The 18,006-nt window shown below is 38.7% G+C and overlaps 1 protein-coding gene across 1 annotated transcript; it reads left to right on the top strand.

The window, feature by feature from the left end:
• The first annotated feature begins 5,495 nt into the window (after positions 1-5,495).
• On the top strand, positions 5,496-6,773 carry LOC125380895. The gene has a single exon (XM_048396654.1). It carries the CDS (start codon positions 5,496-5,498, stop codon positions 6,771-6,773), a length of 1,278 nt encoding a protein of 425 aa, XP_048252611.1.
• Positions 6,774-18,006: the final 11,233 nt, after the last annotated feature.

Genomic DNA, 18,006 nt, shown 5'->3' with positions numbered 1-18,006 from the left:
ATTAACAGTGTAAGAAATCTAAAAGGCCTATCTAAATTCCTTAACAATGTGTACAATACAATTGGTAAATTGTATTAGTATCCACGTATCCTATTTTTATTATTTTTGTTAAATTGTACATAATAAAAATTGTAGATAATTGTATTTCATGTTATTCTAAGAATAAATGAGTTTGAGTTTGAGTCCGACACCCGAGAAGAAGCCAGAGATTAGTGCCCCTTTGTGAATAGTTTACAATCATGTGTTTTAGGGTTAGCTGTGTTGGCTTAAACGTATTTTTATTTCAAAATAAATCTGGATCGGTAAACAAGCAAAACTTGCTTATGTAATACCACTACAGGTAACAACTTAACAACAACTGAATATATATATAAGAGAGTGATGAACATAAACATACAAAATCCACAAATGAAATACACGAAGCCAATACACTGAAGCAAGTGGTGTCTGTGAAATAAGGTAATGCAGTTTTCCTTTACTACATGCATAAAATTAAGCTACTCAAACCTTTTGCTTTTGACAATGATGTCGTGAACTGATTTAAGAAGAGTCATGTTTGTAGAACTGCTTAACTACTGCCACGTAATATCATTTTTAGACCATACCCATGTGTGTAGAAATACACAGTGTTTCTGATGTTATCGTATTTTTTGACAGTTATAGAAAAAGTGAATTGCATCTTCAAGGTGATATCCACAAGTGCAGTCTGGTATGTCTGATACATGTCGTCTAAACTTATCAGCGTTTAAGTCACTGCAGCCGAGCCTAAGGCGACAGTGGACAATTTGGCTTGATCTATGAAAATATTTGAAGTCAAAATTATTAGTAATTGCATCAGAACGATTAATTAATGATTTGATTTCTTTTAATGAGCGAGCATTAGTTACTTCATCGGATAGAGGGTTCCGCAGGTTGATCATATCCAGAAGAAATTATTATTAAGCATAGGTCTGTGTTCTACATTTGATTGTTTGTATGTTGAATCTATTTCTAATGTTATATTTGCTGTTATCAGAGAATTGAATATACACTTTTCAAATATTTTGGCTGAGCAACTTGTGAGTGCTACAGGTCTATAATTTGAGCATTCATGTTCATCGCTGACACTGACACCGCATCAGTCCGGCAGTGGACTTGTCACAGTTATTTGCGCACCGATTATATAACTCCTACAGACAGGGTGGGGTGGTTGTTTAAAGCGAAACGGACGACCCCGTCTGTTATCTAATAAATGCTGTGCGGCGCCTTGATCTTGCCATAACACATACACCTTATAGTAGTAAACGACGATCAGGATGGCCTGGAAATAAACACAATTCTGTCTGCCCAGTGTATCCACAATTAACTAGAATGCTTCATATCCACAAATATATATATAGAAAATAGATATTTGCCCACAGCAAATATTCATTTGCTTAATTGCATCAGTATGGTTTATTTAATCATTACGCTTTTTTACCCTAATAGTATAAGTGCTTCCCCGTGTGCGAGATAGGCTAAAGTCGGAAAGCGCACGTTAAATCTCCGATGTACCTATCTACCAGAACTTTATTTGCTGTTCTGGTCATACATAAATATATGTAAGTTACGTACATGGGGAGGCTAGATTATTTACAGCTAACAGCAATATAGTGCAAATATTATGTTCAATAAAAGAAAACGTTGATAGATCCATAACACACTTTTTGTACTATTAAACAAACTGTGGACTTTTAAGACATTTTCGCTTATTGTAATAACATCTAGCTAACAAATCATGTCTATCTCTGAAATCCACAAGCATAGTTGCTGTCAAACCTTAAAAAACATATTCAGGGAGGTCATTTTTGACTTGCCAAGCACCTTAAGGTGAGTTTATTTTTAAACTGTCAAAAGCGATTGTCCCTTCAATACTAGTATATGGCTGGAAGCTGTTTCTCGGACTGTTATGAGTTATGATGTATTTTATGATATTACTGGGGAATGTTCAAATTAGTTACTGTCATTTAATCCAACGTTCTAACTGTCAACTGTCTCAACAGGACCATAGGTTTGGTTATATATCTCCTCCCTGTCTCTATGTCTTAAGTTGTTAATCGGTAACTGCGGTCCAAATGTATCAACTTATTCATCTATTGTTGCAAACTTGACTGATTTAAACATATCTAATTGATCATGAACTACTCAGTCAGTCAAGCACCTGTATCAGAAATGTAAAACCAGCCATGTTTCATGTAGTCCCAATATCACTGAAAAATGCCGATGAAACGTGACATATAAATTTACTCACAGACAATATATTTTTCGTGAGAGTGAAGCACAATTTTATTAAAGTTTTATTAACAATTTCATAAACTATAATAATATTAATATTAAAATACATCATCACTTGCCAAGTTTATGAACATGTCCCCATTTGGGAGATGTCACATATAAACAAGGATTCGAACTAAGTTTAATCGTCTTTGACACTGAGGTTTATCCCCACTTTGCCAGCAAACTGCAGAAGATTAACAGTGAGTGAGCATCGTTTCTATGTTTATACAAGAAAAGATGTTATGCCAAAAACGCTCACAGTAGTTAGTGAGTAAACTTACGACCTGTCATGACCTGGTTGAGTGACTTCCTCCAATCAACGTGAAAGGATTACCCACAGAGAAAGAAAGGATTAAAGTCACCCATAAATCTTATCCTAACGTAGTACTCCAACTTCTAAATGCCTCCCAAAGACGGATTAAAATTCTTAATATATCCTATCTACGTGGTATAGGTACTCACAACCTCTAATAATAAACTGTTACGTTTGGTATCCCCAGCAATACTCACTATGGTCATTGGGCAAATGTAAAAATCACAAACCCTAACGAGATTCTGTCTACATGGTCACACCCGGTGATTGTGAAGATCTCAAATTCTATCAACAGTCAGACAGCATGGCTGTTCATATTCATTTACAACATCCTCTTATAATTAGTATAAAAGTGTCCCACACAAAACCTTCTTTTATTTATTCTTTCAGAATACAAAACAGAAAGTGGGGTGTGGGGAAATGGGACATATTCCTACGTGAAATAATGAGACATTAGTAGTGGTGACGGCTATATCATAATTGTACTGTCTAAAGTATAAATTTGGTAACGAAAAACGTTATATTTGCAATCGAATGGAATGACTCGTGTGGGCAAATGAATATGTTCGCAAATCCACAAACAATCATTTTATTAATGGCGAACATTTACCAACCCGCGACAATCGTGCCAACACGGGGGTTCCCCTCGCAATAAACTTGCATCTAAATTCACTACTGTTCTACTGTCGGCTAGCCACAATGGCTAGACGGGACCCTAGTGGAATGGTTCATGCCATAAAAGTCTAACAACCGAACACTAATTAAGACGGGCCGACCTTGTATTTACGGTCTGGTGAACACAGCTCAATGGCCGCTCATTTACTCAAATTTCACATCTCACTGTTTTGTTTTATCTCACTATTCATTTGATAATTTTGTCAACTTCAACTGGAACCCGGTCCCGTGTTACACGCGATGCACACCCGTTGCACACGCGATGCACACCCATTGCACACCCGTGTGCAACGGATGCTCACCCCGTCTGCAACCCGTTGAGCACCCGTGTCACATGCGTGTTACACGCGTTCTCAACGCGTGTTAGGGGAATGAACTTTTAGGCAGTAGTGTATGTGTTCTTCCAATTTTGCACCAACTTTGATACATACCAGCCTTGAATACATTTTGACTTTGGTGACACCAACTTGCAAACGGTTCACATATATGTTAGAACTAAATACTCTAGAAGGTCAGTTGTTCGATTCGATGGAGCTCAGTATCAGTGAACTGTTAAAAAGCGGACCACAACTAAATTATGAGTGAGTGGCAGGTGCAACCAGTAGAGCAGGATTAAAGGATTTGTTACATATTGTTCTTGTACAAATAAGAGCATTTGAGGGACTTATTTTCTGTGCCGGTATAGTCAGTATTTATTGAGCTCCTTAAGTGAGCATAATGGAGCAAAGGAAAGTTGGAAATAAATGGATATAAGAGACCTGTACGAAAACTACAGTGTACATAAATACTTGTAGGTGAGGACAATTCGCTTACATGAGGATAAAATGTCACATATAAAGTATAGATTACCAGGTTGTTTCATCAGATGCGGTGCCACATGTTCCTCAAATTCATCTCCCACTCTACCACTTGGTCGAAACACCAGGAATTTGGGAACATCAGCTGCCAATTGTTGCTTTACAAAGACATCTTTCTTCTTAAAATGCTCGTATAACATGTTACCGATTGATTTTGCCAAATCATCATTTGTATCGAAAGGTGGCACCACTGTACATGTTATGTTGTTTTCTGAAACAAGACAGAAACACCTATTTGCATAATCTATCAATAAAAAATGGTATATATCAAGAAAGTTTCAATATGATTATTTGCAAAGCCCTTGACTGTTATTATGACCTAGCTGAAAAATACTCTGGTAGAGTTAGTGTTTTCCTTGATACTTTTGAAGCCGGAATTAGATTACGTGCTGATAAATATTGATAACTAAACTGCTGCTGTGACTGGTTTAAGCATAACGAACATAGTATATCAGCTATATAACTATAACATCATGTGCTCTGTTATCATGTTTACATTTGGGATACATTTTGGTAGGGGTAGATGTCATCCTTAATACTAGATCGGGTCGCCCAAACATAACAGTTTGACATGTGAAAAGCATGCATTTTCTCTCTGACTGTATTATATAAAGCCGTGTCATAGCAGTTTTAAGACACAGTTGATCTTTCACTGTCGTGAGATCTTGATAGGAGGGGCACTCGTGAAGAGCAACCTCCTCGTGGTGAGTGCTGGGTTACGCTAATAGCTCTTCCCCCGTGTGGAACCGGGGCAGAATATTTCCACAGACTCCCATTGCTGGTCGTATGAGGCGACTAAAATGGGCAACCTGTTTGCCGTGGGTTGCGTCCCTGTGTCGGCGGAGGACGGGAGTCTGGTAGTTGAGGTCACTGGTTCCTGGAACTGTGTTCCTTTGCCCAACACACTTCTTCGACCCTTACTTCGCCTAGACGGGTGGTAAGATGGGCCCGGTCTTATCAATCGGCTGGTCATGCCAGGCCCTGTGCGTAATATTGTATATGCACACCTGTGTTGTATTTTGATGTATATTTTGGTCTTGGCCGTCCATAACTTGTGTGAATTATCAATTTTGGATTGAAAAATTGCCTAGAGTCTTACGCCAGAAGGCGGTGGCTCATTGGCCAATCTGGCTATATATCAACCTCTAGGTTCTATGTGACTTCAGATTACTGTCAAGGGCCGAACCAGCCTGACTTTAAATTCTGTTTGTCAAAAATAGCTACCTATGTTTATATTGCTTGAGTATAACACCTTTGTAACCCTGCTGTTGTAGATTGGTTTCCTCTGCAGCATCGTCCTTGTTGACACTCGATGGCGGGTGGGGAGCAGAGATGTCGAATTACATACTCACACCATGTCTCACAACAAATCCCCTGGTTCTTTCAAAGCAAACAAACGTCGTCATGTCGATTCTGTTTCGTCTGACGATGAGGTTTCGCCTATTGTTGCAGATTCTTGGCCACGATTCATTGTTATCGCATCGGTCGATGAAACTCCTTTAAAACTTAATCCGTTTGCCATATCAAAGGGCATCCAACGTACTTGTGGTGAAGTGAAGAACGTTACACGTCTTCGTTCTGGTTCCATACTTGTGGAATGTGCACGGAGACAGCAATCTATCAACTTGCTAGGTCTCCAGCAGTTTGTTAACACGCAGGTTGCTGTCTCAGTGCACAGGACATTGAATTCTAGCCGTGGTATCGTGCGAGATCGAGCACGATGTCTTTCAGAAATGACAGAAGAGGAGATTGCAGCAGAACTTAAGCATCAGGGTGTCACCGTTGTCCAGCGATTCACACGCAAAACAGAAGATGGAAATATATTAAAAACTCAGACATATCTTTTCACATTTTCAACTTCTACTGTTCCATCATCAATAAAAGCTGGATACTTCAGAGTGGAGGTTTATGTTCCAAATCCACTCCGGTGTTTCAAGTGTCAACACTTCGGTCACGGGGCCAAATCTTGCACGGCCAAGACAAGATGCTCCCGTTGCAGTGGTCCTCATGAGGGCACAGAGTGCACAAATGAGATCAAATGTGCTAACTGCAGCGGTAAGCACTTGTCGTCCTCCAAATCATGCCCGATTTTCGATCACGAATCGAAAATACTAAAAATCAAACATACAAATAACATTTCCTACTCTGATGCTAAAAAACTCCTTGTTCCCTCTCAGACCACTTCAAATAGATTATATTCAGCTGCAGTCTCTTCTCAAGGTCACAAAATCACAATGAGATCCAATCATTGTCAAACTGAAATTTCTTGGGTCCACAATGACCAGATCATCATTGATGACGCACCTAAATTGTCTCCGGATAAGCCATCAACAATGACGTCTTCATCTCAAACGGAAAACTTGCAAACTTCGCATATTCAACCAACTGAACCAGAAATAATAACGGAAATCGAATCAGTTCAGGGCGAAGCCCATCTATCTAAAAAACAGACCAAAAAACAAATGAGGAGAAAGGCCAGAGCACTCCAGCACTTGGAGGAGCCTTCCACTGACGCGTGCCCTGTAGCGGTTCATAATTCTTATGAACCATTGGACATGGAGGTCACTCCTTCTCTCCCAGTACATGGGAATGTTCCTTCTACTCGTTCACGTCTCCCAGTTGAACCTCCATGAGTGGAGCCACAAATTTAATACAATGGAATTGCAGAGGACTTAGGAACAATTTCAATGATCTACAGTTATTATCACAAGATTTTAAACCATCAGCTTTTAGCTTACAAGAAACCTACCTGAAAAATACAGATAAATTTGATTTTCGTCAGTACAATTCGTATCATTCGTTTTCACCTCCAGGTGACAAGGCGACAGGTGGCGCTTCCATTTTGGTGAGGCAGGATGTCATCCATAGCCCCGTCCCTCTTAAATGCAACCTTCAAGCTGTTGCTGTCCGTCTGTCTTTACATATAACTTTCACACTTTGCTCTTTATACATTTCACCATCGTCTCCTCTTCAGCAGTCTGATCTTCAGGAATTGTTTGATCAGCTCCCAAGACCCTGTGTCATTATGGGTGACCTGAATGGGCATAACCCTCTGTGGGGTGGCACAGATACCAACAACAAAGGGAAAATCCTGGAAGACTTCATTTCAAATAATAATTTATGCATATATAATGATGGATCAGACACATATCTACATCCCGCTACTGGAACTTATTCTGCTCTTGATTTGTCACTCACAGATCCAAATGTATATTACGAATTTGAGTGGTCAGTCCACAATGATCTATGTGGAAGCGACCATTTCCCCACGATACTTTCTGCTATTAAACCGAATAATGAGCCACCTGTGTCAAGGTGGAATTTTAAAAGGGCCAACTGGCCATTATTTCAGACACTTTGTACTGACAAATTGACATCTGACATTTTCATTAACGTCCCTGATCCTCTTCAGTTATTCACGGACACACTGAATAATATTGCTGATGTAACTATTCCTAAGTCCTCTGTTAAACCACACATTCGTAAACCATGGTTTACAGATGATTGCAAACAGGCTAGGAAGAATAGGTGGGAAGGCTGAAAAAAAACTTTCGCCGTCACCCTACAGTTCACAATTTCAATAATGTAAAGATAAATGGTGCCAAGGCTCGACGTACGTTCAAACAAAATCGGCGACAGTCTTGGAAAAACTTTGTATCAAAGATTAATTCCCGTACACCAATGACAAAGGTGTTGAACATGGTACAAAGAATCAAAGGGAAGGGTTCAAATTCTGGCGTTCATCATCTTAAAGATGGCCATGGTCTACTTACTGACAAAGTGGACATCGCAAATAAGTTGGGTGAAACTTTAGCCAAACACTCTTCATCAGCCAATTATAATCCCAAATTTCAGAAATATAAAAATCAACAAGAAAAGAAAACTATTAACTTTAATTCGGATAATGGTGAAGACTACAGTGAAGTATTTTCACTACATGAGCTCAATACTGCCCTGACGCAAGCTCATGATACCGCAACAGGAGCTGATAATATCCACTATCAGCTCCTTAAACATTTACCCAATCCATGTCTAGAAACACTGCTAAATATTTTTGATCATATTTGGACAACTGGACACTTTCCTCCTTCCTGGCACAATGCCATTGTTATTCCTATACCGAAACCTGGTCGGGATCATACTGATCCATCTAACTATCGACCTATTTCGTTAACTAGCTGCGTTTGTAAAACCATGGAACACATGGTCAATAACCGTTTAGTATGTTTTTTAGAAACCAATAATCTTATTAACAATATTCAATGTGGTTTCCGCAAAAATCGAAGTACTATTGACCATCTGGTTCGTTTAGAATCATTCATTAAAAATTCCATTGTAAATAGCCAGCATGCTGTATCAATCTTTTTTTATCTTGAAAAAGCTTATGATACAACATGGAAACATGGTATTTTAAAAGATTTACACGACTTCGGTTTCAGAGGCCGTTTGCCTCATTTTATATCGCAGTTTTTAACGGACAGACAATTTCAAGTTCGTGTTGGATCAACCCTGTCTGATCATTATAATCAGGATCAGAGGGTTCCACAAGGCAGTATTTTGTCTGTTACATTGTTTAGCATAAAAATAAATAGTTTATCTAAAGTATTAAATGACTCAATTGATGGGTCTTTGTTTGTAGATGATTTTAATATCTCATGTCGTGGTAAAAATATGCGTACTATTGAACGCCAATTACAGTTGTGTCTTAATAAAATTCATAAATGGTGTCTTGAGAATGGCTTTAAGTTCTCACAGACCAAGACCAATTGTATCCATTTCTGTCGGAAATATAAACCTCATAAAGATCCTGAACTCTTTTCAGATGGCACTCCAATCAAGATTGTAAAAGAAGCCAAATTTTTAGGATTTATTTTTCGACCATCGTCTAACTTTTTTGCGAGGTGATCAGAAGACCCTCCTCCAACTATATAGATCTCTCATTCGTTCAAAACTGGATTATGGCTCCATCGTTTATGGGGGTGCATGCAAAAGCAATCTTAAAATTCTGGATTCTATACATCACCAAGGACTACGGCTCTGCCTTGGATCCTTCAGAACTTCTCCAATTAACAGTTTATATGTAGAGGCTGATGAACCATCACTAAAACTCAGACGTCTAAAATTATCTTTACAGTATATTACCAAATTATCTTCAAATCAGTCAAACCCTGCATATGATTGCGTTTTTCATCCCCTATATGAGGACCTCTACCAAAAGAAATCTTCTCTTATTCCCCCTCTTGGAATAAGATTGAAAACTGCAATTTCTGATGCGAATTTACACCTTGAAAATATTTCTCCTTACCACCTTTTGTCTTCACCTCCTTGGCAACTGATAAAGCCAGTGGTAGACATGACACTAACAAAACTAAAGAAATCACAAACTAATCCACTAATTTATCAACAAGAATACCGTCAACTGAGAACTAACTATGATACATACAAATCTATGTTTACCGATGGATCCAAGGATGGTGACGCGGTTGCTAGCGCTACTATCATTGGATCCAGAACAATCTCGTTCAGGTTGCCACATGACAGTTCAATTTTCACGGCAGAATCACATCTTAACAGCTCTTAAATACATTCAAAATCAATCTAAGCAAACGAAGTTCATAATATTTTCAGACTCTCTTTCATGTCTTCAGGCTATTCACAATATGTCCAGTACACATCCACTTTTACTCGAAATTGTCTAATTATACAATGATCTAGCTACTGGCCAATACGACATCGCTTTCTGTTGGTTACCCAGCCATGTCGGAATCGTTGGTAACACAATGGCTGATGCTGCTGCAAAAGCAGCACTCAACAAATCTGTGACACCACTGCTTCTACCCTACAGTGATTATAAACCTGTTATAAGATGTTATATCAGAGATCTAATGCAGAAGAAGTGGGACACCCAAGTTGGTATAAATAAATTACATGAAATTAAACCATCTATCGGTTACACCTACTTGGGCTGTCAGTCCAGATTGAAGAGGTCATCATGCGACGATGTCGTATTGGCCATTCAAGATATACAAATGAATATATTTTAAAAGGTGAGGATCCTCCATTTTGTATCCCTTGTGATGAGAGAATCACCGTCAAGCATGTCCTGCTTGATTGTGTTGATTTTTCCATCACAAGGGATAAATATTTCAAAGTTTCATCCTTAAAGGATCTTTTTAGTATCAATGCTCGTTTAATTATTGCCTTTTTAAAAGATATTGAATTGTTACATAAATTTTGATTGATATGTTTTGTATATAATATAGTTTTTATACTTGGTAAAATAAATTTGATGACTGAGATTGTTAGTGGCTGTATCCTTGAAGGGGGTTGAAGTAACATAAAATTATTGTCCCCCTGAGAGGATATGTAAGACCACAGCATTCAAAGTACATTTATTCTTGCCACAGTTTTAGACGTAGAATATTTGTTTATTTTAAGTGTTGGCTAAATTGCATATAATCACCAGCGGCTGAAGGGATGGTGTAAATCCTGCTGGGGAGTCGTGCAGGTAGCAAAAGTATTGTAAGTCCCCACGGTCACCAGTAAGGTGGCCTAACTTTGGTTGCTGGTGATCTATAGCCCATTTTTATATTGTATTGTTGATTGAAAATGTATTCTTTTTAATGTTCTCAACTAGTTTTAAAATCAAAACTGTGATACTCTAGTTATTTTTACTGTCCTTCGATGACAGATATTTAATCCATTCAAATATTTGTATTTTATATCAGTTCTCGTCACGATATGGCTGAAATACTGCCGATGTGACGTTAAATATTAACTCACTCACTCACTAACTTTTTTGCCACATATTAAATATCTAAAGACAAAATGCCTGAAGGCCTTAGATTTGCTAAGTCGTCTCAAACTCAAAGTGGGGAGGGGATCAGAAAACCCTTCTTCACTTATACAGATCTCTTATTCGCTCTAAGCTGGACTATGGCTCCATTGTGCATGCTGGAGCTTGTAAGAGTAATTTAAAAAAACTGGATTCAATCCACCATCAAGGATTAGGACTTTGTTTTGGTGCTTTTCAAACTTCTCCGGTTGACAGCCTCTATGTTGAGGCTGATGAACCTTCCTTAAAACACCGCCGTATTAAATTGTCTCTTCAATATGTTACTAAATTACGTTCGAACCCCTCTAATCCTGCTTATGACTCCGTTTTCTATCCCCTGTATGAAAATCTATTTCTGAAGAAACCGAAACTGATCCCTCCACTTGGAATCCGGCTCAAATCCCATATAACTAATGCAAATCTAGATCTGGATCTTATCTCTCCTTCCCGGCTTTTGTCTGCTCCTCCCTGGCAGTTAGTGAGGCCAGAAGTAGACATTTCACTGACACGCTTTCTAAAATCTGACACAAATCAACTAGTATATCAACAGGAATATTTACAACTGAGAAGCAAATATGACACTCACCGTTCATTTTTTACTGATGGATCCAAGGACGGTGGCAAAGTAGCAAGTGCCACTGTCGTTGGATCCAAGATTATATCGTCTAGAATACCAGACAATAGCTCTATTTTCACTGCTGAGGCCAATGCTATCCTTACAGCCTTGGTATATATTCAACGACAGTCTTCATGTAAACAGTTCATCATTTTTTCGGATTCTCTTTCTTGTCTTCAGGCGTTAACTAAGGTATCTTCTACTCATCCGATTATTTTACATATTTTAGAACTATACAATGATCTTTAAACTGGCCAATGCGACATCGTATTTTGTTGGTTGCCGAGCCATGTGGGCATACCTGGAAATACCATGGCCGATGCTGCTGCAAAGGCGGCGCTCAACAAGTCTGTGACACCACTTCTGCTACCATATAGTGATTTGAAACCTGCAATCAGATCTTACATCCGTGATCTAGTGCAACAGAAGTGGGACACCCAAGTAGACAATAAATTACATGCCATTCAACCCAATATTGGTTACACCTACTTGGGTTGTCAGTCCAGATTTGATGAGGTCGTTATGCGACGATGTCGTATTGGCCACAGCAGATATACTCATGAGTATCTATCGAAAGGTGAGGATCATCCGTTTTGCATCCCTTGTGATGAAAGAATCACAGTCAGGCATGTCCTGCTTGACTGTATTGATTTTTCCATCACAAGGGATCAATATTTCAGTGTCAAAACAGTTAAGGACCTTTTTAACAATGTTAATTCATATTTTATCCTTAACTTTTTAAAAGATATTGAACTAGTTCACAAATTTTGATATGTATTTTATGAATCGGTAGTGTATGATTATTAACAGAGATTGTTCGTGGCTATGCCCTTGACGGGGGTTGACGTAGCGTAAAATTATTGTCCCCCTGAGAGGGTATGTAAGACCACCTCTTTCAATGTATATTTATATCTACCTCTATTTTAACTGCAGAATATTTGTTGATTTTAATCTCTGGCTAAACTTGCAACAATCACCGGTAACTTGGGTAAAGGTGTAAATCCTGCTGGGGAACCATGCAGGTAGCAGAGGTACAGTAAGTCCCCTTGGTCCCTAGTATGGTGACCTTCACCTTGTTGCTGGTGATCTATAGCCCCATTTTTATATTGTGTCGTATCCAACTGTTCAAATAGTTTTAATGTTCTACACCTAGTTTTAAGTCAATCTGTGATATACTGCTAGTTATTCTACTGTCCTTCGTCGACAGTTTTTTGTTAATCTTGTCCAACTCTTTCAAGTCACATTATGGCTGAAATATTGCCGACGTGACTTTAATTAAACTCACTCACTCTTGATAGGAGGACCCTAGCATGGTGATCTCTCTTCAGTGGCTGGCGATCTATAGCTCATTTTTATCTTGTATTGTTTCGTATGATGTTATATTTTCATGGCTAACTACTAGTTTTAGATATAATCTGTGATAAATCTAGTTATTTTACTGTCCTTCGTTGACAGGTTTTTATTTAATATAAATATGTGTATTATTAATGTACTTCTCGTCACGATATGGCTGAAATATTGCCGAAGTGACGTTAAATCTTAACTCACTTACTCACTTACTCACTCACTCACTCTTGATAGGAGGAACGCCTTTGTGAGTATAATATTGTGATATTTTGAGGATAAATATGTGGAATGGTTACTTCGTGTTTAATTGTCAATAAGGTTTACTTAGCCAAAACGATTGTCCATCATGGAAATGTAGCCTGTTATATATTCTATCAATGTTCTTGACTTCTTGTATTGTAATACATGATAGTTGTCACCAAGTAGTTAGTCATTGTCTTAATGTCATGGGCGGTCAGGAAGCCTAGTGGTTAAAGCTTTCGCTCGTCACGCCGAAGACTGGGGTTCGATTCCCGACATGGGTACAATGTGCGAAGCCTATTTCTGCTGTCCCCCGCCGTGATATTGCTAAAAGCAGCGTAAAATCTCACTCATTCACTTGATGTCTGCTTTCCCTGAATCGGACATTCATCACGGACCTTTAAATGGGACATCTCTGAACATGTGAAAAAAGGACATTTGAATCCAACTATGATGGAATTTAACTTTAGTGTGAAACAACGTTAGATTTATTGATATTTTGACGCTGTAGGAACAGTGTTGGTATTCGCAGTACTGCTTGTTAGACAAGAACTCTTTTAAGCTGATATTGCTGTCTATATTAAATGTTATCAACCTAAAGCTTTTCGTTTTCGTTTGTAATAATGTGTGCTGAAATTGTAGTCTACCAAGTCTGGACGAGACAAACTTGTGACTAAAAGCAGTGAATGATCCATGCCACTTGACATGATGACCACCTGTGAACATGGGAAAATTAGAAGTTTCTGTTTTCCCGGATATACAATGGGGATAAACTAAGATTTGATATAAGCATACATTGTACACAACTCTTCGAATTAAGAACAAGAGTCCCCCCCCCCCCCCCCCCCCCCCCCCCCCCACCAGTCCCAAAAATAGAAGACCAAGTTTGGATTAATAAACTTTCAGTTTTCAAGTTATGCTTCGGACAAACAGATGGACGGACAGACAGACAAGATGATGACTACATCCCCCGCATCAAATAGCACAAAAAGACAGCCAAATTAGTTACACTTCAACCCAACTAGCACCACTATGTGCTCAATAGTATTCGTTCGTTACAGGACATGGATCCGTGTATTAGCTCCTGGTTTTCTATTCCAGACAGATATGTGTTGTCAAATGCGTGAGGCATTTTCACAGTGTAATTTCATGAAGGAAGCATTCATAAAATGCCTCGTCGTTGTTTCTCTTATATTTTGAAGCCAAGGAATCAACCATTGAAATCTGGCACACACATGAAATGTATGACCTGTGCGCAGATAGGTATCAATGTAATTCAGTGGCGATGCCTCATAGGTGTTTTGCGATAGTAATCTATCAGTAAGTACGATCTGGTGACAGAGTACACAAAAGAGTTAGGGTTAGAGTTAGAGGGCTCCCAATGTCCATCTATAGGTGTAGGGTATTGATGAGGATCGTCATGTCGATCCCTGATGTCGATCGAGGTGAATAGCGATAGTCAATCAAAAATTTCATCTTGAAATATTCAACAGTTTGGGAGTTCTGCTCCAGAAGCAAGCACTACCCTCAGTTTCAGTTTAAGTCCAAAATGTTATACAAAATAAAAATAAATTAAAAAACTATCCCAAAGTATCAAATGGCACCAGATAACCACAAGACTGGTGTATAGCAACCATTTATATACATCATGCACCAATTACTCCTTATAAATAACAAAATTGATTCCAGTGATTTTTGTTTATTTTGAAAAATGTACTGGTATTATGTGTAGTTGATGACATAATTTGTCAGTGCCCGTTTCTTTTACAAATACTTGAAAATATTTTTCACCCCTCTCAGTTATATACTTGCAAAATGTACAATATTTACTAACAAACTTTATGCTGCATAACACCTTCACTTTTCGCATACCGCATCGCTTAGCCGCTGTACGTTACGGAAATGCATGCATGTAGCCAGATGGGCGTTAATATGACATAGATATTGGTATGACGTATACAATGAAAATATACTTCATTTTTAAAAGTGTGACATTGGACCAACACTTTTAGTACCTATTGTGAACACGTCAACAAAGTGACAAGGAGTGAATGATCAGCTTATATTTCAGCACATTACAACAGACAGAACATTGTTTCGGCGAAAAGATATACTGTACGGTCCATACACTGGTGTGGACGTTGCCAAATAAGATGAACCATATACTGGTTAAATGTCTATGGGTGTGATTGTAACACGTACCGCTCATGTCGGGCAAACTACATGTACATGGGCTGTCAGTTTAAGGTTGGATCGCCCATTGTATGATTCCACATTTTGACATTCTTAAATAACAAGTTAAAATGTGTTGATACAAAGAGTGTAAAACTAAGACAATTATTGTTATATAGGTGTTTAATCTTACTTATATTTTGTTGTTTCCATGCTTGATTTAGGACCCTTAGTGTGCGACTCGCATGACATCTGATTTTTTTCTTTCTTTTGTAATCATAAACTGTTCATGCCCAGAATTATTGAAAATAAGATACAATTTCTTACTTTCTAGACAAAGGACATCAGCTATGTTGAGCATAAGCAAGAATTAGTGTTATGAATACATACCCATTCCTCGTGCTTGGTTTCTGCAAATAGAAAATGAATGGAATGCTCATCATGTACAATCAGGGCCACATACATGGCATAAAAGCTCAAAAATATTTTCTATGTTTCCTCTGTTTACAGCATTGTATTCATAAAGCTGAAACTCTGTATATAATGCAATTTTCATTATAATAGCAAAACATATGTGTTGAATTTCCCCACTGCTAACTGGAGATGTACCACGCTAATTCTAGTTTGAACAAGCGTCTTCCGAAGATGACATATCCCCCCGACGTGGCATGTCGGTAAAAAACAAACCTAAACATCTTGTTTCATTATATGTCAGGGGCTAAAAATTAAAAAAATTAAATTTTATAAATAACAAACTGAACTACTACAGTAGTGAACATGATTGATATTTGCATAAAGTTTGGTGAATCTCTGTCGCATGGTTTAGAAGATATGCTCCAGACGAGGACATAACACTAAGTTCATTAATTTTCAATTTAAATTGTACAATATTATTTCTTTCGTTTGAGCTACGAATAAGAAAGAAATTACTTTCTCCTACCGTAGGAAAATACAACATGGTGTTGTGTAAAAGTAGGGGGCGCTTATAAGGGGCTATATAAGGTTAAGCATGTATAGAGTGGTCATTCTCGCTTGCAGTGCGCAACTGAAAACTTTACTTTTGTTATGGAAGCCCAAACACATATCAACGACAAGTTAGACGCCATTTTGAAACAGTTGAATTCATCTAAAGAAGAGATAGCGAAAAGTATAGATGAACGATTAGATCTTAGAGTTGCTGGTTTAAGAGAAGAATTCTCAAAGACAAACAAGGAGTTACAGAAACTGAAAGCAGAGAAAGATTACGTATGGTCACGCGAGGGTAATCGCATTCAATATTCTTTTAATGAAGGGACTTTAGAGACATTTAAACAAATTGAATTTGGAATTCAGTACGGTAAGAGTGATTACGTAACTGAGTTAGTCAAGAATGAGATAGCTAGGATCGAGAACAGAAACAAACACATAAAGATTGCAGATTCGTCCGAGGGAGGCTGGGAGACCGTGAGAAACTACGTGTCCCGTGAATTGGCTGATGACTCCGATGATGACCGTCGCATCACGAGGGCCGAGAACAAGGCCATCAAGAAAATCAAGGCCAAAAACGCAGGTAATGCACGTGCGCGTCCTTATAGGTATGGACCACGGTCCATTCCAGCGTCAACAGCGGTCAACGACAGCACGCGCGGTCAGTCTGCTGTTGGTGGTTCTCAGCTTTTTTCGTGCCCGTGGAGGTCAGAGGTCAACAGGGGCCTGCTTTCACTGCGGTGACTTCTCGCATTGGAGACGACATTGTCCACTCGCCAACGGCCAAACCCAGCCCAAGCTCAACTCAGACAAACAATCGACGAGGTGAAGTCGTCACGAAGAAGCCGGGACAAAAGTTAAGTGTAGTTTTGAATCTTCTTCAGTCAATAATGATACATTTAGAATTACAACCGATTATTATGAGTATGAGCAGGGTCAGGCTGAGATCTGCGTGAAGAATAGACTTAAAGATAATGTTTCTTTTTGAAAGTATATCGGAGCAACAGATTTTGTGTTAGACATTATTGAAAACGGGTACAAGATTCCGTTTTACTCGATTCATCCAATGATGGATAAGAGAAATAACAGATCTGCTATTAAAAACAGTAAATTTGTTGATTCGGCCATTCAAGATTTAGTACATAACACAGCAAAAAAAATGCAGTTTCCGGTATCCGGATACCTGCCGGATACCACCGGACACTTACCCAAAACGCGTCCGGGTATCCGGTGGCAGATACCTTGCCGGATACCAGATCTGTGGTATCCGGCATGGACACCTCACCGGAAAGTATGCCACCTGGAATCCGGGTATCCGGCACCGGATACCTCACCGGATACCTCAATCTGGGTGTCCAGGGATCCGGCACCGGATACCTCATTCTGAGTTTCCAAAAACATGTCGCAATTTGGGGGGGTGCATTTTGTTCAATTAAGTGTAAAACACCTAAAAATATATTGGAAACTAACCATGAAAATTGAACATTGCTGAAGGTATCCGGCAGGAATCCGGCAGGTATCCGGATGCAATTTTTCGAGATGTCTTTCTCCTAGTAAATAATGTTAGCCTGGGCATAGCAGATAGCTGTAGTAATATTCTGTGTTATTTTAGTTGTAAATATCCCCTTAAAGTTGAGATCTGTGGGCATGTACTTTTGGTGAAAACATTTTTCAAGTTCATATATATTTC

The sequence above is a fragment of the Haliotis rufescens genome, unplaced genomic scaffold, assembly GCF_023055435.1.
Source record: "Haliotis rufescens isolate VD_foot unplaced genomic scaffold, xgHalRufe1.0.p SCAF_16, whole genome shotgun sequence".
Classification (NCBI taxonomy): domain Eukaryota; kingdom Metazoa; phylum Mollusca; class Gastropoda; order Lepetellida; family Haliotidae; genus Haliotis; species Haliotis rufescens.
Note: the sequence above shows the minus strand (reverse complement) of the source record. Positions and strands in the feature narration are given on the sequence as shown.

Coding starts and splice junctions, on each gene's coding strand:
- LOC125380895 (XM_048396654.1), top strand. CDS start 5,496: ATGTCTCACAACAAATCCCCTGGTTCTTTCAAAGCAAACAAACGTCGT.